The following is a 24,300-nucleotide window of genomic DNA, read 5'->3' as shown; positions in this document are numbered from 1 at the left end:
TTCATTATGGGTACCTACAGCTTTCCACCTCTTTCCATCACCCACTTCCAGTATCTCACTAAATCTATCCTCTTCCCCCAATCCATCATGTGCGCTTTTTCTTTATCCCCTCCTTCCATCCAGTATGTGCTCTCCCTCCTCTCAATTTCCTTCCAGAGTCTACTCCCCTTTCTCTCCTCCCCCACTTCCTTCTAGCATCTGCTCACTCTCTCCTCACTTCCCTTCAGTGTCTGTTCCCCCTCTCTCTCTCTCCTTCCAACAAGCATCTGTTCCCCTCTCTCCCCTCTCCACTTTCATCCATCCTCCCTCTCTCCACTGCCCTTCTGCGTCTGCTCCCCTCTCTCCTCCCCACTTTCCTTCAGTGTCTAATTCCCTCTCTCCTCCCCAATTTCCTTAAGCGTCTGCTCCCCTCTCTCCTCCCCACTTTCCTTCAAGATCTGCTCCTCTCTCACTCTCCCCTTCCAACCAGCATCTGTTCCCCTCTCTCTTCCTCCCCTCCCCACTTCCATCCAGTGTCTGCTCCCCTCCCCTCATTTCCCTTCAACGTCTGTTCCCCTCTCTTTCCCCTCCCCACTACCATCCAGCGTCTGGCATCCTCCCTCTCTCTCCACTTCCCTTCAGCGCCACCCAATTCCTTCCCCTCATCGGGCTTCCCTTCCCACCCCTCTCAGTCTGCAGCCCTTCTCGCGATTGCAACACTTGCTCCCTTCCCGCCACCGGCAAAAACCCCCCAAACCATCTGTTCATCTCTTTCCTAAGTCTAGCCATTACCCTTCCCCTCACCTTCGCGGGCGCTCTTCACAGGTTTTCTCTTTCGGAGGTGTCAGGACATGGTTACCATTCTCACAAGTCCCGTGTGACTGCCCAAAAGCCTCACCTCTGACGCAATCTGCCCAGGCGGAAACAGGAAGTGCATCAGAGGAGAGGCTTTGGGGCAGTCGTGAGGGACTTGTGAGACTGGTGACCAAGTCTCGACACCTCCAAAAGAGAAAACCTGTGAAGTGCACCCGTGAAGGTGAGAGGAAGGGAGGGTGATGGCTAGACGAAGGAAAGAGAAGAACAGATGGTTTGTGGGGGGGGTTTACCTGTGGTGGGGAGCGAGTGTCGTGATAGCGAGGAGGGCTGCAGACTGGGAGGGGTGGGAAGGGAAGCAAGGCGGCAGATCCTTTACTGTGGGGACAAGGCCATTCATTGCTCCACAGGGTAGTGAATGGCCTTGTTCCCATACCTGCGGTGACCAGTTCTTTTTTTACTCCCTGTTTTGGCAGGTAACAGTCACTGTGTCATTCTCTATACCAAGGCCTCATCGATGCTAAGGAAAAACCTGTGAAAAGATTCAATGAGGCACGTGAGGGGGAGGGGTTAAGATGGTGGCGGGTTAGCAGCCAGCATCAGCACTGTCTTCCCTGACTACTTTTCCCCCCTATGGCGTTGTATTACTGCTGTTTTGAATGGTGACGGGATAATCGCGTGCCAGACACCAACACGCCGACAATCGAACGCTGACAATTCAGCGCAAGAAAGAAGCGCACCACGGGAAAACTTAGTTTTAAAGAGCTCCAACGGGGTGTGTGGGGGAACCCCCCCACTTTACAGCATAGTGTTCGCGCTGCCGTTGGAGGGTGTGTGTGTGGGGGGGTGCAATCCCCCCATTATAGAGAAAACTGAACTTTTCCCGAAAAAAAATCAGAAAAAGTTCCATTTTCTCTATAATGGAGGGTTCCAACCTTCCCCTATAATGGAGGGTTCCTTCCCTCTCCCAACAGCAGCGCAAACACTATACAGTAAAGTGGGAGAAGTTCCCCACTCACACCCCGCTTCGGAGCTCTTTAAAACTAAGGTTTCCCGCGGCGTGCTTCTTTCTTGCGCCGAATTGTCAGCGCTCGATTGTTGGCGCACTGGTGTCTTGCGCGAGACTGACTATAAACCATTTTGAATAATGCCTCATACAAAGCGTAAGGGTTCTGTCTGGCTGAATCCCTCATTGTCTGGGCAGATGAAGATGGACCGCTTCATGGCTAGCTCACCATCAATAGCCAGAGTTGAGCTGCCTGCTTTCACTGTAGAGTAAAGAGCTTCCGGAGTGTCTGGGCTAGAGACATCTCTGCCTCCTCCAATTACCCAACCTCTACCATTTCCAGTGCCGGAGTTCAGTGACAGCATAGGGGCTCTGATCCAGAGAAGGTTGGTGCAGTCATGTGGTGAGGGAGCTAAGCTGGAACAGGGCACCGAGAGTGTGCAACCAGCACTAAGCATATATAGAGCTCATACTGTCATGTTAAAAAATTAGACACCTCATGAAATATTCAGTTCTTTCTTAAGAAATGTTCACATCAATGTAAAATCTTTTTTTTTATTTATCTCTGGAAAAGAAAGTGATGTAATTGCAGGTAAACAACAAAAATTTTCCTTGATTTACTCATGAAACAAAAGATAGCCACAAAAATGTATATTCTTTTTTCTTTTCAAAAATATTTTATTGAAGTTTCATAAGTAAACAAAACAGAAAAGAGCACTTGTACAATATCATATACACTGTGTAAAAAAAATGTATATTCTAACTGAGAAATATATTAGGACCCCCCCACATTTCCTCCCACTTAAAGTGGCTCAAAATAAATCACACATAGATGTATCACATCAGGGGCGCATGATTAGAACATCATTACTCAGCATTTTGAAGGAGGTTTGCCCTACTTAAACCTTAGACATTTAGTTTGGTGTTCTCATGACTGCTGCGGTGAGAGTGAACATCATGGTGAGATCAAAAGAGCTGTTTGAGGCCTTCAGAAAGAAGATTGCAGCAGCTTATAAGTCTGGTAAGGGATTTAAAAAGATCTTAAAAGAATTTGATATTAGCCATTCCACAGTCCGGAAAATAGTATACAAGTGAAGGACTTGCCAAACTGCCAACATGCCTAGGTCTGGCCGTCCAACAATTTAACCCCCATAGCAGATGCTAAAAGAAGTCACCGAAAACCCTAAAATGTTATTACGGGACCTACAGCAAGCTCTTGCTACTGTTGATGTGAAAGTGGATGCCTCTACAATCAGAAAGAGACTGCACAAATTTAACTTGCATGGGAGTGCAAGGAGGAAACCTCTGCTCTCCAAGAGAAACATTAAGGCCAGGCTGAAGTTTGCCAGAGAGAACATAGACAAACACCAGGATTTCTAGAATAGTGTTCTATGGACAGATTAGTCTAAAATTGAATTATTTGGACACCAGAAAAGAGGGCATGTTTGGCATACACCAAATATAGCATTCCAGGAAAAGAACCTCATACCAACTGTGAAACATGGAGGTGGAAGTGTCATGGTTTGGGGATGCTTTGCTGCAGCAGGACTTGGCCAGCTCACCATCATAGAATCCACCATGAATTCTACCGTGTATCAGAGGATGCTTGAGGAACATATGAGACCATCTGTAAGAAAATTAAATCTGAAGCAGAACTAGACCCTGCTACATGACAATGACCCCCCATCTGTAAGAAAATTAAATCTGAAGCAGAACTGGACCCTGCAACATGACAATGACCCAAAACATCAATAAATCCACCAAGGACTGGCTGAAAACTAAGAAATGGAGAGTCCTGGAGTGGCAAGTCAAAACCCTGATCTTAATCCCTTTGAGATGCTTTGGTGGTGATTGGAAACAGGCTGTACATGCAAGAAACCTCTCAAACATCTCACAGCTGAAATAAATCTGCATTGATGAGTGGGCCAAACTTTCCTCAGACCAATGTCAGAAACTGGTAGATGGCTACAAGAAGTGTCTCACTGCAGTTAGTTCAGCCAAAGGGGAAAACACTGGCTATTAGGGTGTAAGGTGTCCTAATTTATTCCTCATTTAAAATACACATTCTTGTTGATATCTTTTGTTTCATGAGTAATTCAAGGAAAATGTTTGTTGCTCACCTGCAATTACATCCTTCAGACTGTTGGTTCAATCTTTAGTATTGAGCACATTGGACTACTATAACATCATTTATTTAGGATCATATAAAAAAACAATCAGGAGATTAAGAATCATTCAAAATGCGGCAGCACATTTGATATATGGGTTGAAAAAATCGGATCACATTACCCCATAGTACAAGAAACTACATTGGTTGCCAGTGGAAGCCAGAATTATATTCAAACTAGCATGTTTATGTTATAAAATGCTGGCAGGACTTGCTTATTAATCACTTTAGACTCTCTATGAACTCTCGACCTAGGTGGAAAATCTCTTTGTTCTCTTTCCCTACGCTAAAAGGGTATGTTGTAAAAAGGTTCTTGGACAAAACTTTCTTACCAGGCCAGTACATGGAGCAATACCTTAAGTGGTCTATTTGTGAACTCACTATCTTACCAAATGTATAGGAAATTTGTGAAATCTTATCTGTATGATAAATTTATTTAAGAAATCTCAGCCATACAAATAATCTAATTCAAATAATCTAATAATCTAAAAAAAAAAAAATTTAAATTGAATCAGGTTGGGCAGACTGGATGGACCATTCGGGTCTTTATCTGCCGTCATCTACTATGTTACTATGTTACTATGTTTTGATAAATCTGTTTAAGAACTTCAGCCATGCAATTAATGTAATCCGATATGTAATTCATCTGCATTTGGCAGATTCTCTTGCTGTAAACCGCTCTGAACTGTCAAGTTATAGCAGGTTATAAATAAATTTGAATTTATTTTCCAGAGATAAATAAAAAAAGTTTTAACATTGATATGTGAAGATTTCTTAAGAAAGAACTGACTATTTCATGGAGTGATCTAATTTTTTCACATGACTGTAGCTACTCACATGTCCTGCTATCAAGCAGAGACTTAACTCTGACAGTGTGGACATAAGGATTTTCCTATTCATTATCTCTCTCAGCTTCTCTGAGAGACAGAACTCTTCAAATCCAGATTGATCCTGAATCAGAAGGCAGGTGAAACCCACTCACAGAATGGGTCTTCGAGAACACTAGACGCATGTACAAGAAAGATTACTGAGATAAGAACTTACTGTATTTTTCGCTCCATAAGGCACACTTTTTTTCCACCCAAAAGTGGGTGAAAATGTCGGTGCGTCTTATGCAGCGAAGATACAAATTTTTACCCTCCCCCGTACCGTTTTATATATAATTATTTATTAATTTTCAAATGACATTACAAGTATTCATTTGTACAGAACGTAAATTAGTTGAGATAAGACCTATAACAATATAAATCATAAACTATCCAAATAGAATTAAAACAGGAAAAATCTTCCAACCAACTCAACTCAAGTCCTCAAAAAGTGGATCCAAGATTTTTTAAAGCGAGCTAAAGAAATATTATTAGAAGATAAATTACAGACAAACTGAGAAAAGGCAGATATATTAATTATGGAGCTAATAGTTTCTCTTTATCCAATCTGGACATGGCCAGAAAAGCTGTTAGTTGTTGTGGTTCAAAGAAAACATATTTAATTGAACGTTGCTCCCAGTGAAGTGACTCCAGGTTTCAACAACAAAAATTATCTTCGCTGTCTTTGAGTTTCTTTAGAAAGATCAGGAAACATTTGTATTTTGCAACCGAGGAACTCTTTCTTTCTGTTTTTAAAGAAAAGTCTCAACAACCATGTTTTATCCAAAGCGAGAGCTACGGTCAAAATCATTGTTGAAGGTACTACTGTTTCTATTTCTGAATTTTCCAACAGTTCAGATAGATTCAATGGTGCTTGATTCAATACATTAACTTGCGTTTGTGCCCCTTCTTTATTTGGCAAGTAATACACTTGAACAAATGGTGGTAAAGTTTCTTCTGAAACCTGTAAAATTTCTATCAGATATCTCCTAAGCATTTCCCTAGGAGTAACCGAAGTCAATCTAGGGAAATTAATTAATCTTAAATTATTATTCCTAGAATTATTTTCAAGTGTCTCAATTTTCTTCCGTAAATTGATATTATCTTTAATTAGGGACTGCTGAACTTGTTTGGTCATAGATATTTCTTGATCAAGCTTTTGAGTAGTGTTCTTTGAAATAGTCACTTCTGTTGACAAATCTTTGAGCTCTCTAGAATGTTGAATCAATTTCCTTTCAATATGTTGGAAATTGGGACTAATTGTCTTAGTGAAATTTACGATCAAATCCCACAGTGAATCTAAAGTCACTTGTGCTGGTTTTTCTATAGTAGGAAATAAACGCTAAAAATGCAGAATGCTAAAATGCTCACCGTCAAGAGAAGAAAAGTTCCCCTGGTTAGGTCCTGGCTGGAATCTTTCACCTCCGGTTACATGACCCCCCCGGCTTCTTCTGCAGTTGCTCCCTGAACAGAGAGTACTGCCTCAGTCTCCCATGATGACCCTGCTGCCTCTTGGGGGAGTACTTCCCCCATCTCCGGGGTTTCCTCCACCCCTGGGGAACTTGCAAACCGGGGACACGGAGGTGGAGCTCTCGGGTCGGGGCTCAAGGTGGTCTCGAGCCCTGGAGAGACATCGCCAGTCTCGCCCCCATCCGGTGCTCTCAGCGGGCTTGCTCCCGACTCATGCAGGGCTGCCTCCTGCATCCGCCACAACATTTCTTCAATCCTGCTGAAGGAGGGCACCTCGGAGCGCCGTGAGGTGCCAACAGCATTCCTGCCCCTTCTCTTTGGCATCCTAGGTAGGAAACAAGCCGATTCGCAAGAAAAAAGGGGAAATAAGAGTGGAGCGGTCAGAAGCGTCGCTCTCAGAGCGTCTGCACCGCGGCCATCTTGGATCCCCCGTACCGTTTTAAAACACCCCCCCTCCAGTCATACCTTTTTAAATCGCAATTTCACGCAGCAAAACTCTCCTGCCCTCAGCCTTTTGAAAAACTGTAGGCCGGAACATCGCAGTATTTATACTAAAACTCCCAGGAGGCAAGCGGCTCACAATCACCCAACTGCGCTTGCTGGCTTGCATTTTCTGATTAGCTGCAACACATTTCATGTTTCTATCCCGCCTCGCATGACTGGGTTAGGCTGTGGCGGCAGCAACAGCGGCTGGAGCCGCTGGCTCTGGTACGTCTGGAGTGTGCGAGCGCTGCCGGTAGGAGAAATCTCGCAATAAGGTAAATTGCTGTCAGGGAGCACCAGGCAGCCGTCTTCACAGTCGCTGCCAGGTGACAATGGCTCAGTCCTGCTAGACTGGCTATTGCTGCTGATAGAGCAAAGGTCCGGCTCTTAGGCTCCCTTTTATTAAACCGCGCTAGCGTTTTATAACGCCGGGAGCCGTGCTGAATGTGCTGCGCTGCTCCCGACACTCATAGAGTTCCTATGAGTGTCGGGAGCAGCGTCCAGCATTCAGCGCAGCTCCCAGCGCAACACACCACTAGCACGGTTTAATATAAGGGGGCACCGCAATGTTGTTGCTGTGGAGATGCTCATGTGGCACCACCCTGGAGAACGAGGAAGGGCACCAGGTGGAGGGAAGGAGAGGCAGGAAGGAAGAATGAGGGGGTGAAAAGAGTCTTGAGTTTTAGGTTATTTCTGCAAGAGTAGAGAAGTGGATGAGGTGGGGCCTCAAATGCTTGGTCCTCAGCAACAGATTGTTTTAAAAGATACTGTGGGGGCTGCCTATGGGTTTTTCACTCTATAAGACCCTGTCCCGGCCTATCACCAGACCACCAGCGGGGGTATAGGACAGGGTGGTGGGAATTTTTTTTTTCTTGGGTTTTCCTCCTCTACAGGTGGGTGCGTCTTATAGAGCGAAAAATACGGTAATCTTTCTTTCTAATGCAATGTGTCTAGTGGTTCTGAAATGATAAGATTTATAAAAGAAGTCCCCAGAATCTAGGGTGGGCCTGCTGCTCCCACCCTATAGAATCTGGTGAAGGTATAGAGAATAGACTATGTAGTTGCTCTACCAATCTCCACAGGCGAGACAGCCCTAGTCTCCAATCATAAGGCAGTAACTCCTCTAGTGAAGTGCGCTTTCAATGCAATTGGTGGCTGTTTACCACAGTCTATATACATGGAATAAATGGCAATCCATCTGGAAATTGAGGCTTTAGATTAGAGAATGACACGGTGGCGGTTACCCGCGGCTAGCCGCGTTTAGCCGCGGGTAACCCGCCAGAACGGGGAATGAAAAATAACAGTCGCTGCGGGGACGGGGACAAGGCCATTCACCGCCCGTGGAGCGGTGAATGGTCTTGTCTCTGCAGTGAGGCATTTAGGATTGCGTGGTCCCCTCAGCCACCGCCCGCCCGTAGCGTTTAGCCAGCTCCCTCCCTTTACCTTACCTTAAATTCTGAGTTTGCCGGCTTCCATTTTCCTGAGCCGCACGCGTTCAAAAAGCCGTGCACTCACGGCTGCGCGAGTCCATCAAGCTTCTCCTCTGACGCAACCGGAAACAGGAAGTTGCAGGAGAGGAGAAGCTTGATGGACTCGCGCAGCCGCGCGTGCGCATCTTTTTAAACGCGTGCGGCTCGGGGAAAAAGGAAGCCGGCAAACTCAGAATGTAAGGTGAGGTGGAGGGAGGGAGCTGGCTAAACGCTGCGATCGGGTAGGTGGGGGTTGCTAGACCATGAGATCGCGTTTGTTCCCGGCTCATACTAGGAAGGAGGGAGTAAAAGGAAAAATATTCTGGGCCAAGGGGATGAAGAGGGAAAGAAAGAAACCCACAGCAGGAAAGAAAGGGGAAGACAGGCAGGTGAGCCAGATGCTGGAAGCAGGGGGGGGGGGGAGAAAGAGGGAAAGAAGCTAGATGGGGTTGAAAAGAAGAGACACGCTGGTATGGAAGAGGAAGATAGGGGAAATCTGGACAGAGGAAGGTAACAGAAAGAGGGGAAATTATGTGCATGGGGCATAGGGACAGAGACATAAAGGGGACATGCCATTGGGATGGTATATGGACACGGGGGGGGGGGCAATGGCAGATACATAAGAGAGATATTAGAAACGGGGAAAATAGGAACACAGAAGTAAGATAGTTTGTGGGAATAGGACAGGGACAGAGCTCGCAGGCTCCAGCAGCTTGCACAAATTACATTGTAACGTGCCACGAAAATAAGAGGGAGGGAGGTAGATAGATAGGCCACGCGAGAGGAGCTGAAGGGTGATAGAAAGGAACGGATTGTAAAGGAGGGAGGGAAGGGTGGTGGTGGAAAGGAATAGAACAGACATTGAAAGAGGGTAGAGAGGAACAGACCCTGAAGGGAAATGTGGAAGACAGAGTGGGGAGAAGATGCTGGAAGGGAAGAAGACAGATGCCAGACTATGGGGGAGCGGAGGGAAGAAGATGGGTGCTAGACCAATTGGGGGAGGGTGAAGGGAGAGGCACAGTAACAGCAAATGGAAGACACAGAGAGAAGACACACAGTGGATGGAAGGAATTGAATGAGAAGATGTGGAAAGCAGAAACCAGACAACAAAGGTAGAAAAAATTATATTTATTTATTTATTTTTTGCTTTAGGATAAAGTAGTATATTAGTTGTGTTGATAAAAATTTATAAACAAAGCCCTGCCAGCTGAACATCTCTTTCTCTAGTTCAGCAGCAGGAACTTTGATTTATAAGAAAGGAATAAGCTAAATATTACAGTACTAAGGCTTATATGGATGCTGCGGGGACGGTGACGGGGCGGTGAATGGGATGGCAGTGGTGGTGACGGGGCGGTGAAAGGGATGGCGGTGACGGTGACGGGGCGGTGAAGGGAATGGCGGTGATGGAGCGGTGCAGAGGATGGTGGGCCGGGGACGGGGCGGTGACGGGGACAGATTTTTCCCCCGTGTCATTCTCTACTTTAGATGCCAGCCTCCCTTTCTCAGCATGACTGGTTAGAACAAAAAAGTGACAATAATCTCGTAACAATAATCTCAGATTGATAAACTTCCCTAGGGTCTCTGTGATAGCCCCAAGGGAAATGTTGAAACGTTATATGACGGAAATATTGGAACTCTCTGATGAATCATTACCACCATTTACGCAGGTTTATTATCTTCCAAGTAAGCCTCAAGACCAACAACAACAACAGCAATTACAACAGAAGTCGGGTCCTGATTTAATGAATATATCCAATATATTGGAAATGTCTGATAGAGAATTAGTGACACCTGCAACCTTATTATTGACAGTAGCTCTCGCACCAGATAAAAACTGGTTGCTGAGACTTTTCTTTAAAAATAAGCAAAAAGAGTTTTTAGGTTGTAAAATTCAGATGTTCCCAGATCTGGCCAAGGAGACGCAGAGAAGGAGAAAAGAATTTCTGTTAAGGAAACCTGGTGTTTTATCTCTGGGGGCGACTTTTTACTTGCGACACCCATGTAAATGTGTTGTTAATTACCATTCTCATAAATATGTTTTCTTTGAGCCATCTCAACTGACAACTTTTCTCACAACTGCATCTTTGGAGAAAGAAAGTGCTTAGTTTAAGAAAGGGTGCCTCAATCTCATTCGACTACCTATTACTTTGTTTTAATAATTTTTTTGTCGCCTATTTTCCTTCTTGGATCCTTTTGAGGACTTGAGTAGAAATTTATGCTTATATGTTCTTTGATATATGTTTTCATTTGTATTAATTTCTTGCTAAATTTCCTTTCTGTACAAGTTATAATATGCTTGAATATATTGAAAATTTCAATAAATATTAAATTAAAAAAAAAAAAAAAGAACAAAAAAGTGATCTGTAAGGCAAAACTCATTGGTGACTTCAAGGTACTGGAGAAGCATTCGCTTGACATCCAGCAAATGTAATGCCTTATGCTTTTTATTAGACTCCACAGGGTGAAAAGCGAGCAAATGGACTTCCTGATTGATGTAGAAAGCCGAGACTACTTTTGGTAAGAATGATGGAACCATGGATAAGGAAAGCTCTGCTTCCATGATTCTAAGGAATGGCTCCCTGCAGCAAAGAGCATTTAACTCGGAAACTCGCCTTAATGATGTTATCGCCACCCAGAACATTGTCTTGACTGTAAGATTCAGAAGGGAACCCTCCTATTAGGGCTCATACGGAGCTGTACTGAGCCCTTGCAGCATGATGTTAAGGCTCCAGGAAGGGAAGCAGTTACATATCGAAGGGTGCAACCACAGAAGTCCTTTAATGAATCAGACTATATCTGGGTGAAAGGCCAGGGAGCTTGGAAACAGGAAAGGCCTGCTATCTGCACTTTCAGTGATCCAACCAACAGCTCCTTCTGAAGTCCCTCCTTAAAGAAAGTTCAACATGAGAGAATGACACGGGGGAAAAAAATCTGTCCCTGCAAGCTCAGTCCCTGTCCCATACCCGTGAACTTGGTCCCCATCCCTGCCCTGTCCCTGCAAAACGCCTAGAATAGTTATGATTTTATATTGAACTTATTTTATTAAAGTATAAAAAGAAATAATATTCTGTATGATTGTCATTATATAAATCTCAAATACAGAGCAAGGATCAACAAAACCCCTGTCTCCCCTTTCCTCCCCCTCGCAAATATCCCTTCCACTATTGAAAAAACTGAAGTCAAATGATTACGGAATGCTACATAGAAAAATCAAGCTAACAGAATACTTCAGTCACACATGGCAGGAATAGTGTTAGGGGTGTGAAACTAGGGCAAATGCCCCTGGTTAGAGAGAGCCCTAAGCCACCTGGAAACTAAAGAAGCATGACCTGGGCTTTGCAGTTCCCAGTTATGTCTAACACCAGCACTCAAATCAAAAGATATAAACTGACCTCACTTCAAAATAGTAACCTGTCTATGGAGTGTGATCAGAAACTTTTAAGTTACTCAGAGACGTGAAACTCTACAAGGAAGGTTTGCACCCTCCTAGAGTTGATACAGAGTTTACCTTCCAGTCATTGTAACTGTTTCAATGCTGATCCCGCTCCAAGGCAGGATACAAAAAATAAATAAATAAAAAATGTCACAATCTTTCTTGGGTGTTCTTTCTTCATATATTTGTCAAACGAACATCATTTGAAATAAATAAGTTATAATATGGTGACTTAGCTTTATGAAAGGTTAGGGGTCCCTGTGATTTTTAAAGGAAATTTATTTAACACCAGCACTGGCAGGATACATATTTCAAATCAGAAATATTCTAATCACAAAATACGGTCTCACTTTGACTCTACCATGCTACAGATATCATTCCCCCATAACTCAGACAACATAATTAAAACTACAACTGGGAACCTAACACACTTTGAAACTGTCTCCCATGACGATATCACCAAGATTCTAGACACTATTCGCCCTTCCAGCTCCAACCTGGACTTCTGTCTGCCACGCTTCCTAGTGACTGTGAAAGATATCTTTATAGACTCCATCCTTCCTCTCAACACCTCTACAAGCAGGCATAGTGTCCACAAAACTGGAAGTCAACAGTCATCAGACCAATCTTGAAAAAACCCAAACTCAACCCTAATGTGCCCGACAACTTTAGACTTGTCTCCAACATACCCTTCATCTCAAAGATCCTGGAAAAAAACAGTGTTAAATCAAATACACTCCATCGACAAACAAGGAGCCCTAGCCACCTTCCAATCGGGATTCAGGATTTTCCACAGTACTGAAACTGTCCTTCTCAACATCATCAACGACAGCTATAAACTCATGGATAATGATATCCTTCCGGTGCTAATGGATCTCAAAATGGCATTTGACACTATTGACCATCCTCTCCTCATTGCATGGCTCTCTGAAATTGGAATCCGAGACATCGCATTACGAAGGTTCACCTCCTTCCTGAATAATAGATCCCAAAGCTTACTGCTCAACGATCAAATACAGTGTTTCAAAGGGGGCTCTAATATCCCCCTATTATTCAATCTCTACATTAGACCCGTTCTAGACAAAGCCCACAAATAACAGATTCAGTCCTTCGTGGATAACATCCAACTATACCTACCGCTAGACACCCAGATCACAAAACTCCTAAAATGCCTCTTGGAAATAAAAAACTGGATGTCCATCAACAAATTACAACTAAACGCCTCCAAAACAGAATTCCTTTGGATCCGCAAAAAACACTGCAACCGCACCTGTCCCTCACTACACTGGGATTTAACTACCATAATTGAAAATGTCCAAGCACACAGCCTAGGAATATTCTTTGATTCCAACCTATTGCTTTCCAACCACATCTCTCAGGTGATATCTTCCTCATTTTACTACCTACAACAATTCTGAAAAATAAGGAACTACTTTTTTTGAGTCTGACTTTACCCAACTACTCTGTGCTTTAGTCCTCTCCTGCATGTACTGCACACTCTATTCAACGGTCTCGCAGCAAAGAACATACAACAGCTCAAGCATGTACAAAATGCAGCAATCAGACTTCTAATAAACCTCCATGCCCAAGACCCTGTCTCCGAGGCTCTATCGTCAGCTCACTGGTTACCCATAGCCAACCATTGTCTCTTCAAGGGACTGTTTCTAATGTTCAAAACCTTGCATGACATAACGCCAGGCTACATGACAATCAAGCTTCCTCCGTATGTGCCAAACAGATCCTTTCCATCCCAGGATGAAATATGCCTCAAAACGCACCCTGGTCATGCCCTTCAACTGCAAACTGCCAAAGTTCCTACTCCCACTTCATACCAAGCTGCTGGAATCAACTACCCACACAGATCAGATCCCTTGAAGGACTCCTCAACTTTCAGAAAGCAATAAAAACATACCTCTTCACCTAACTTCCCTGCCCACGACTGACAGATTACAAAGAAATGTATATTGGTATTAGATCATTAGTATGTGTCACATTAGGTTAAAAACTTTGATAAATCTTGCACTGTAACAATGTCAAATTTAATATGTACACTGTACATTATATATTGGTATTAGATCCCTATTATGTGTCAAGTTAGGATAAAACTTGTATTGAAAAACCTTGCACTGTAACTATGGCAAATTGTAACCTGTTAACTGTATATTATGTTTGTTAACCTATAATCCATTCTGAGCTCTTTGGGGAGAATGGGATAGAAAACAAAATTAATTAATTAATTTTTTTAACAAAGAATCAAGATTGGGTCCTAGGCATAAGAACATAAGAAATGCCTCTGCTGGGTCAGACCAAAGATCCATTGTGCCCTGCAGTCCACTCACGCGGCGGCCCATCAGGTCTATTCTCTATCTATACCCTTCAATCCCCTTTTCCTTCAGGAAATCATCTAATCCCTTCTTGAAACTTAATATCGTACTCTATCCTATTACACCCTCTGGAAGCGCATTCCAGGTGTCCACCACCCTTTGGGTGAAGAAGAACTTCCTAGCATTAGTTCTGAATCTGTTCCCTCTTAATTTTTCTGAATGTCCTCTCGTTCTTGTAGTTTTCGAGAGTTTGAAGAATCTGTCCCTATCCACTTTCTCTATGCCCTTCATGATCTTGTACATCTCTATCATGTCCCCTCTAAGCCTCCGCATCACAAGCATTACTTATGGATAAGGTGACATACGTCCCGATTTGAATGGGATTGTCCCGTTTTCAGATCCCCTGTCCCATTGTCCCCACTCACAGCTTCAGGACGGCGAAATGTTCAGTTTTCAGGGACAGCGTCCCGAAGCTGTGTGCGGGGACAACGGGACAGGCGATTGCTTCCTATCCCTCCCTGACATGCAAAAAAAAAAAAAAAAGCCTCCCTTGGCCCACTGGTGTGGTGTTTTAGGCAGCAGTGTCGTGTTCGTCGTTGGCGCAACCGAACCCCCGTTGACCTCCCACCGCGAGACCCACCCACCCGACCCTCCCACCGCGAGACCCACCGCGTGACGACCACAAACCTCCCGGCTCCAGCAGCATCTACAGCACTCTAAATACACTGCTTTGTGGCCTTCTACCGCCCTGATTTCCTCTGCTGCATCCCTGATGACATCATCAGTGACGCGGCAGAGGGAATCACTGGCAGTAGAAGGCCGTGAAGCAGCTTGTTTAGAGTGCTGCGGACACTGCTAGAGCCGGGAGGTTTGTTGGTCGTTTAGCAGTGGGAGGGTCGGATGGGAGGGCCAGTGGGGTCGGCTGCACAGTGGCGGTAGAGGTGGGGGCGAAGATGGAAAGATAAAACTTAAACTTTACGTGTGCCTCCATCGGTAGCCAATGCAGCTGTCGGTAGTAAGGTGTCACATAATCAAACTTCTTTAGCCCAAAAATCAGTTTGACCGCTGCATTTTGCATTAATTGTAATCGTCACATATTCTTTTGGGAAATTGCTAAATAGGCGATGTTACTGTAATCAAATTGACTCAGTATGAGGGATTGTACCAGGATCCATCAGTAGCCAATGCAGCTGTCGGTAGTAAGGTGTCACATGATCAAACTTCTTCAGCCCAAAAATCAGTTTGACCGCTGCATTTTGCATTAATTGTAATCGTCACATATTCTTTTGGGAAATTGCTAAATAGGCGATGTTACTGTAATCAAATTGACTCAGTATGAGGGATTGCTCAAGGATTCTACTGCACAGGGGGAGGGAGGGAAAGAAAAATGACGGGTTCTACTACTGTACGGGGGGTTTGGGGGGCAGAAATAGAAAGATGCTGCTCAAGGGTTCTACTGCACAGGGGGATGGGAGGGAGAGAGGTAGGCAGGCAGGCTAGCTTCAGGGGTGGGGGTGGGACAAAGTCTGGAAGGCAGTGAGGGGGACATAGGAAGGAGGCACTGGGGGCAATAAGGACATGGGAATGAGGCACTAATTTTGATGCAAGTACTTAAGTCCTCACTAGGTGCGCAATTGACCCAGCTGGGGATAAAATTATTCAGTTACACAGATGATTTTACGATCATCATTCCATTTACTAACTCTCTCTTGGAAATTACTCCCAAGGCATCAGAAGCACTAAATTTGATGGAGCAATGGATGACTGAATTCAAACTGAAACTTAATTCAGAAAAAAACAAAATTTTTTGCAGCTTCGCCACACCCGCTTGACACCAAAACACCGCTATGCATCAATAACCTTAGTTATCCTATTCAGTCTACTATGAAGGTATTGGGTGTAACACTAGACCAGTGCTTAACCATGAAGGACCAGGTAGACTCCTTAATCAGAAAGGGTTTTTTCACTCTCTGGAAACTTCGATCCATTAGAGCATATTTTGATATGCCAGCATTTAGAATCCTGGTACAATCCCTCATACTGAGTCAATTTGATTACAGTAACATCGCCTATTTAGCAATTTCCCAAAAGAATATGTGACGATTACAATTAATGCAAAATGCAGCGGTCAAACTGATTTTTGGGCTGAAGAAGTTTGATCATGTGATACCTTACTACCGACAGCTGCATTGGCTACCGATGGAGGCACACGTAAAGTTTAAGTTCGCCTGTTTCTGCTTTAAAGTACTATATGGACTAGCCCCTAAATACATAACTGACCTTTTCTCCTTCTCAGCCAACAGACATAAGAGAAGTTACATTCGATCTTCGTTTCCCCTCCAGTTAGAGGATGTAAACTCAAAAGACACCATTAACACCTTTTCTCACATCAGGCAGCATTATGGAGTAAAGATCTAGAACAATTGCTTACGCCTACTACTTATGGGGAATTCAGGAAACGCCTAAAACATATCTGTTCCTGAAATATCTAGGCAGCTGACCCGTACAACTCTTTCTCCTCAATAACTGATCCCTTGAGCTGTTATCACTAGCTTCTACCATGTTAAGTTCATTCTATTTGTACCTTCTTTTAATCTTTGTATACCGCATAGAACTTCACGGTCCTGCAGTATATAAACTGTTATTATTATTATTATAAGAATTGCAATACTGGGACAGACCAAAGGTACATCAAGCCCAGCATCCTGTTTCCAACAGTGGCCAACCCATCTCCCAAGTACTTAACTAGATCCCAAGTCGTAAAACAGTTGTAAACAAGCTGGAGAGTGTTACCACATGAATAATATCACCCATATGTCAGGTGACCATTTATTTTTTTCATCAAAACGGGCCATCTATTAATATTCAGTCCCGCCCCCAATCCCGCCCTAGCCCCACCCCCCCAATTTCTTCCATTCATTTTTCATGTATACACAGTATCTTATTATTTCATAATGGTAACCATACAATTTTTAAAAAACCACAAAGCACCCTATACGCAGAGAAAATGTTAATTATTTATATTTGGGGGGTTTCAATGATGTCACCTCAGTAACTATAGAAAAATAGACAAATATAGTGCAAAATTTTGACAGCAGATATAAATTCTCAAAACTGACACATTTTTATCACTAAACTGAAAATAAAATCATTTTTCCTACCTTTGCTGTCTGGTGATTTCATGAGTTTCTGGTTGCGTTTCCTTCTGACTGTGCATTCTATATTTCATTTCTTTCTGCACTCAGGCCCAACAATTTTCCCTTTCTATTCCCTCCCTCCTTCCTTCCTATGTCCTTAGTGCCCCCAGTACCTTCCTATGTCCTTAGTGTCCCCAGTGCCTCCTTCCTATGTCCTTAGTGCCCCCAGTGCCTCCTTCCTATGTCCTTAGTGCCCCCAGATCGAGTGTCAGTTCTCCTTTGTACCTTTGTTCCAGGTCTCCCTCTCTCTCTCTCTCCCTCCTCTGTTATGATCTTGCCTCTCTCTGCTCTTCCTCAGGGGCTCTCCCCCTCTGTCTGAACCTCCCAAAGTCCTGCTTCTGCCTCCTGTCTTTCACCTTTAGTCCAGGCCTTTATCTCTCTAGTCTTTCTTCTACTTACAACCCCCCCCCCCTTCTCTGCCATTTTCTCTCCTTCCTTCATCCCTCCTTCCTATGTCCCCTCACTGCCTTCTAGCTTTTGTCCTACCCCCTCCCAAAAAGCCTGCCGGCTTACCTCCCACAAAGCCAGCCTGCCTGTCTACCTACCCCAGAGCCAGCCTGCCTGCCTACCTCCCCCAGAGCCAGCCTTCCTGCCTCCCCCAAAGTCAGCCAGTCTGCCTGCCTACCTCCCCCAGAGCCAGCCAGTCAGCCTGCCTACCTCCCCCAGAGCCTGCCTGCCCTACCTCCCCCAAAGTCTGCCTACCTACCTCCCTCCCCCAGAGCCAGCCTGCCTACCTCCTTCCCCCCCCACCGTGGAAAACAAAAGCCTCCCTGTAGGCCTGATTTAAACTTCCCCCCCGGTCCACCGCCGCTGCTCCTCTGCTGCCACTACTCGCACCCGGAAGCCTTCTTCCCGACGTCAATTCTGATGTCAGAGAGGACGTTCCGGGCCAGCCAATCGCTGCCAGGCTGGCCTGGAACGTCCTCTCTGATGTCAGAATTGACGTCGGGAAGAAGGCTTCCGGGTGCGAGTAGTGGCAGCAGAGGAGCAGCGGCGGTGGACCGGGGGGAGGGGGGGGGGAGTTTAAATCGGGCCTGGAGGGAGGCTTTTTTTTTTTTTTAGTGCAGCAGGGGAGGGACAGGAAGCGATCGCCTGTCCCGTTGTCCCGCGCACAGCTTTGGGACGCTGTCCCTGAAAACGGGACATTTTGGCGTCTCAAAGCTGTGTGTGGGGACAACGGGACAGGGGATCCGAAAACGGGACTGTCCCATTCAAAACAGGATGTATGGTCACCTTACCCATATGTGAGACTAATTTTATCCATCCTGTCCCTGGAGAAACATGTGCGTTAACATTTACATCTGCTCATGAGGAGTTAAAAAAATCAGTGCCCAATCCACTCGCTACTTCTACAGAATTTATGTTAATATTTTATAAAGACAAAGAGGTGCTTATGCATCTTTATAAAACAGTAGCAGAAATCCTGACAAATAGCATTTGGACTGTAGATGCCTTTCTCTTTATAAAATAAGCTAAAAATAAGCAATTTATATCTCCAAACCTCAGGACCCTGTTATAAATTTACCCCATACTGCATGAAAGCAGGTACAATGTATTCTTGAGTGTCTACCATTATGCACATATATTCATGGGCAATTTTATCAGTGCCTACTTGAGCATTTACAAACTTTCCCAGGGGTATGTATATGTGCTCAAGTTGTTTATAAAATCATACCTCAACCAACTGTGGAAACTCAAGTCAGCATCTATTATTAAGCTTGAATACATAAAAATTACAGAACCACAAGGTATACAGTAAAACATGACAACAAAACATGAGCAGACCAATACAAGCAGTTTTCACTTATGAAGTTTCAGTACATGCAGTAAGCAGTTTTACCCAAATACATTTCATTGACAGGTATGATACAATACACTTCTCCCTCCGTATTCGCGGTTTCAGCATTTGCGGTTTCGATTATTCACGGTTTTTAGCTTGCTGGCTCCTCCCCCCAAATTACATCAGCTTGCACAGAAAAATTGCTGATTCCAAGCATTTACAGAGAAAATCACAGATTCCCAAGCACTTTCTTCACCGTGTTTTGCCTCTCCTTCAGGAACAGGCCAAGTCTTCCACCATGTTATTCATGGTTTCACTATATTCACGAAGGTTTTTAATAGAAAACAGCGAATAACATATGAAAAAGCTATTTGCGGTTTTTCTGTATTTGCGGTTCTGTTAATCCCCTGTCACAGCGAATACGGAGGGAGAAGTGTATAAACTTTAACAGTCTCATGCTTCTTCAGGTTAGAATGCATTAACAGTACATATTACAAAACTATGTCTTACCGTTTGATGTAGAAATGGTAAGCTCCACATGACAGGACTGTGTTTCAGAGCCCAAATTAACAGAGAGGGCTGTCTGGAGCTGAGTGTTCGCAGGAATAACTCCCATTTGGCCATCTGCCTCACTCATCTGACCATTTAGTTCACCCTGCTGAGAAATAAATATTTCCTATGTGAATCATGTGAATCACAATTATAAGAGCCTCAGCATAAACTGCTTCTGGTTTGTCAAAGTGCAGATTCTATTCCTTAAATTTTTAACAGGCTTTGTATTATGGAAACTCAAATAAGGCAGGAAGAGTACTAGCAAATTACCTTAAAGCTAAAAAAAGAAAGGTAAAGATTGTAGCTATTAAAGATGAAAAGTGTGAAACATTCTCAAATTGGAGATATTTTAAAACAATTTTTGAACTTTTATAAAGCTTTGTATTCTTCCGAGCCTTATTCAAATAAAGAACTAGAGGGTTTAGAATTTTTAAACTCAATCAAGGGATCAAAAATTCCCAATCACATAAAGGGGAACCTTGAGGCGCCTATTTCATTGAGAGAACTACAAGCAGCGTTGAAGTCTCTTAGAGTTGGATCCGCTCCAGGTGGCGATGGGTTCACTGTAGAGCAGTGTTCCCTCTAAGCTGCGCTGGCATGCGCTGGCGCACAAAATATTACAACGCAGCGCACAAGTTCCTCGTCACAGCGCACACAGTGTAGAGCACAGTTCTTCAACCGCCGGTCCGCAGAAAATTCCTGCCGGTCCGCGCAGGGCCGGCAAGATGGACGTTGTTAAATTTCCTGCCCTGGTGGTTTTCGCGGAAATCTTCTGTTCCTCCCAGCCTCGGGCGATCAAGACAGGCTGCCGACGTCGGGCATTCCCTCTGAGTCTCGCCTATGCGGAAACAGGAAGTTGAAACAAAATAGGCGGGACTCAGAGAGGAAAGATCCCGACGTCTGCAGCCTGTCTTGATCGCTGCCCCTGCCGAGTCGCCGAAGAGGGCTGCGGGGAAGCTGCAAGTAGAAGGGAGATGGTCAGCGTGCGCGGTGGGGGGCAGCGTGTGGATTGGGGCCATCAGCAGCGTCTGTGCTGAAAGCCTGCCCACGTGCAGAATGCGGCGGATAGGGGCCTCCGGCTCGTCTTGGGCGGCAGGGCCTGCAGTGCAAAGCTGTTTTTGCCGGCTTGGGGAGGGGGGGGGGTGTCACGAATGTGCAGGGAGCCTTCAACAGTGGCTGTCTCCTCTCCTAGCAGCTCTATACTTACCAGGGCAGTGATTCACTTTGGCAACTTCCCCTTTCCTCAGAGGCGGCAACGGACCCAAGGCTGCCTAAGGAAATCACTTCTGCAGGCAAGTACTGAGAGCTGCTGGAAGGACAGGAAGCCACTGTTGGAGGCTGGAAAGCTGATGGATAAAGGGAGAGCTGCTACTGCACCTGGAGGGAGGTAGAAAGAGAGATGCTGCTGGGAGGGGAAGAGGGAAAGGGATGGGAAGAGAGCTACTGTTGGATAGGGGGGAGGAGGGAAGGGAGAAGGAAGAAAGGAAGGAAACAGCTGGCAGGGAGATTAGAGGAGGGAAAGGGGAGAGACAGGAATGAGAAAGTAGAGAGAGATTGATGCTGGAAAGGGGGTCAGCAGAGAAATGAGAGAGGGATAAAGATGCTAGATCTGGTGTAGGAGAGATAAAAATGAAGAAAGCAGTGAAGCTGGAATGAATGATGTAAAAAGGAGAGAGGAAGCACAGGCTGGATGGAAAGGGGAGAGGGGCATAGAAAGAAGTCAGATACATATGGAAGGGGGAGAGGCCAGACAGTGGATGGAACGGGCAGACGCTGGAAGGAAGAGTGGAAAGAAGATGAAAGCAGAGACCACAAAAGGTAGAAAAAAATCATTTTATTTCTATTTTGTCATTACAATATGTCAGATTTGAAATATATATCCTGCTAGAGACATAACTGGGGACTGCAAAGCCTAATACTATTCCTGTCATGTGTTGACTGCAGTATTCTGTTAGCATGATATTTCTGTGTAGCATTCTGTAATAATTTGGCTTGTTCAGTTTTCTTGATAGTAGAGGGGATATATGTGAAGGGGAGGGGAGACAGGGGTTTTGTTGGTCCTTGCTCTGAATATTTATATTTATAAAATGACAATTGTACAGAATATTGTTTCTTTTTATACTTTAATAAAATACGTTCAATATAAAATCATAACTGAGGCTTGTGCAGATGGGATCAGATGGTTTGTGGGGACCGAGCTTGCGGAGACTGGGTGAAAATGTGTTTTTATTTCGGTCTTAGTAGTTTGCCGGTCCACAAAATAATTATTTTATTTATGCCGGTCCACGGGTGTAAAAAGGTTGAAGAACACTGGACTAGAGTATGTCCCCATGAACCTACAAATCTTAAATTCAGTTCCATAACTGGCCTGGAACTTAAGCTGGCCTGATGCCTTGACAACATATTTATTTGGCTCATAACTTGCTGGCGCCCGATATTTTTAGCTCACAGTGAAAAAAGTTTGCTCACAACACCCGCCCGCTTAGAGGGAACACTGCTGTAGAGTTCTATAAATCATTTCAAATTACCCTATTACCTCATCTATTAAATTTATATCAGGCTCAACTGACTAAAGGTTGCATTACAGGTACTATGGCAGAATCTTTAACAATTGTTTTGCCAAAGCTTATGTTTGGTTTCAAATTACAGGCCTATTTCATTGATTAATGTAGATGGAAAACTTTTGGCTAAATTCTTGACTTTGCGCCTGGCCAAGGCTCTCTCTTATATTATTGGTATGTACCAAACGGGGTTCGTTGCTCATAGACATTCTTCAAACAACACTAGACTGGCTTTCCACATGTTAAATTTAACAAAAGTCATGGATGATCCAGCATTCTCTGTGTCCTTGGATGCAGAGAAGGCCTTTGATCGTGTGGAATGGCCCTTCATGTTTCAAGCAATGGATTGGTTTGGTATTGGTTCTGGATTTATACAAATGATTCAAACCTTATACAGCTCCCCCTCTGCCAGATTATATATTAATACTTTTTCAGAACGTTTCTGTCTGGAAAGGGGAGTTAGACAAGGGTGTCCGTTATCTCCTTTGCTTTTTTATATCGTACTGGAACCCTTATTATTGGCTATTCAACAGGCAAAGGAGATCCAAGGTATTCCTTATGCAGGTCAGGAATATAAAGTCTCTGTGTATGCTAATGACATTTTGCTTCATTTGAGGAATCCTGAAACTACCATTTCATATTTACTAGATCTGATTGATAGATTATGGAAATTTTCAGGATATAAGATAAATTGGAGTAAATCAGAGGTTCTTCCGCTGAATGTACATTGTCCAAAAGGATTGTTTGATCCATTTCCCTTTTTTTTGGGAAAAAAGAGAGTATAAAATATTTAGGTATCTGGATTCATAAAATGCTGGAGAAAACGATGAGAGTAAATGAAAGATCTTTATTGATGAAGGTTGCAGAAATGTGTGAGCAATGGAACCCATTACATTTGTCTTGGTGGGGGAGAGTTCAAACGGTTAAGATGATGATTTTGCCTGTGGTTTGCTACCAAATGGGTATGTTGCCAGTGTTTTACCAGGGGTCTCTTTATAAAAAAATAAATAGTATACTTACCAAATTTATTTGGCTGGGTAAAGCAGCTCGAATTGCTTTAGTATCTTTACAAAAACCAATTGCGGAGGGTGGGGTAAATTTCCCAAATTTTTATAGGTACCAACAAGCCTATATAATGTGCCAGGGTATGTATTGGATCCCAAGAACATAAGCAGTGCCTCTGCTGGGTCAGACCACAGGTCTATCATGTCCAGCAGTCCGCTCATGCGGCGGCCCCTCAGGTCCAGGACCTGCATATTAATCCTCTATCTATACCCTTCAATCCCCTTTTCCTTCAGGAAAACATCTAATCCTTTCTTGAAACCCAATACCGTACTCTGTCCTACCACGCCCTCTGGGTGAAGAAGAACTTCCTAGCATTGGTTCTGAATCTGTCTCCTCTTAATTTATCCGAATGCCCTCTCGTTCTTGTAGTTTTCTAAAGTTTGAAGAATCTGTCCCTCTCTACTTTCTCTATGCCCTTCATGATCTTCTCTATCATGTCCCCTCTAAGCCTCCGCTTTAACAGGGAAAAAAGCCCCAGTTTCTCCAATCTTTCAGCATATGAAAGGTTTTCCATACCTTTTATCAATCTCATAGCTCTTTTCTGAACCCTCTCGAGTATCGCCATATCCTTCTTAAGGTGCAGCGACCAATATTGAACGCAGTACTGATCAGGATAATTGCACACAAGCGTACTTATAGCTATTCTAGGGTTATAAAATGAAATGACAAAAATGATGCAAAATATTTTAATAAAATCCAAAATCTTATTTTTTATTGGTTATCAATATTAGATCATAAGAATTATCAATTAATTATCAATTGATTATCATTTGCATCATGAGAATTATTACAGAAGCCAAAAGCTGGCCTTGCTCATAATAAATTCCAATGTTTTACCAGTTACACATCCATATATATCCTAAATGACGACATTCCTTCGTTACAATCCATCTGCAATCTAATTGGTCCACATTATTTGTTTCCATATAAGGCTAGCTTCATATAGGCGTGTCACAAATAACATTCTTATACCTAAAAAGTTACATTCTCACATTATGCTTACATATTTTATAAAAAGAAGAAATACATAAACAGATATTATTAATATACTCACAAGGCTATACAGCTTTTAAATCCTTTCCTGTAAAACTGTGTGTCCTCTCTATACTGAGAAGATTATTTCTGTCTCACTAAG

At 43.8% G+C, this 24,300-nt stretch overlaps 1 protein-coding gene across 6 annotated transcripts in view; it reads right to left on the bottom strand.

Annotated features, from left to right (window-relative positions):
• Window positions 1-24,300, bottom strand: part of BBS2 (Bardet-Biedl syndrome 2) — an 876,805-nt gene that overhangs the window by 295,559 nt on the left and 556,946 nt on the right. For all 6 annotated transcript variants that reach the window (XM_033940623.1, XM_033940626.1, XM_033940622.1 and 3 more), the window contains one exon: window positions 19,498-19,645. In XM_033940623.1, coding sequence (XP_033796514.1) covers window positions 19,498-19,645 — 148 coding nt within the window. The remainder of the gene's footprint in view (window positions 1-19,497; window positions 19,646-24,300) is intronic.

The sequence above is a fragment of the Geotrypetes seraphini genome, chromosome 4 (assembly GCF_902459505.1).
Source record: "Geotrypetes seraphini chromosome 4, aGeoSer1.1, whole genome shotgun sequence".
Taxonomy (NCBI): domain Eukaryota; kingdom Metazoa; phylum Chordata; class Amphibia; order Gymnophiona; family Dermophiidae; genus Geotrypetes; species Geotrypetes seraphini.
Note: the sequence above shows the minus strand (reverse complement) of the source record. Positions and strands in the feature narration are given on the sequence as shown.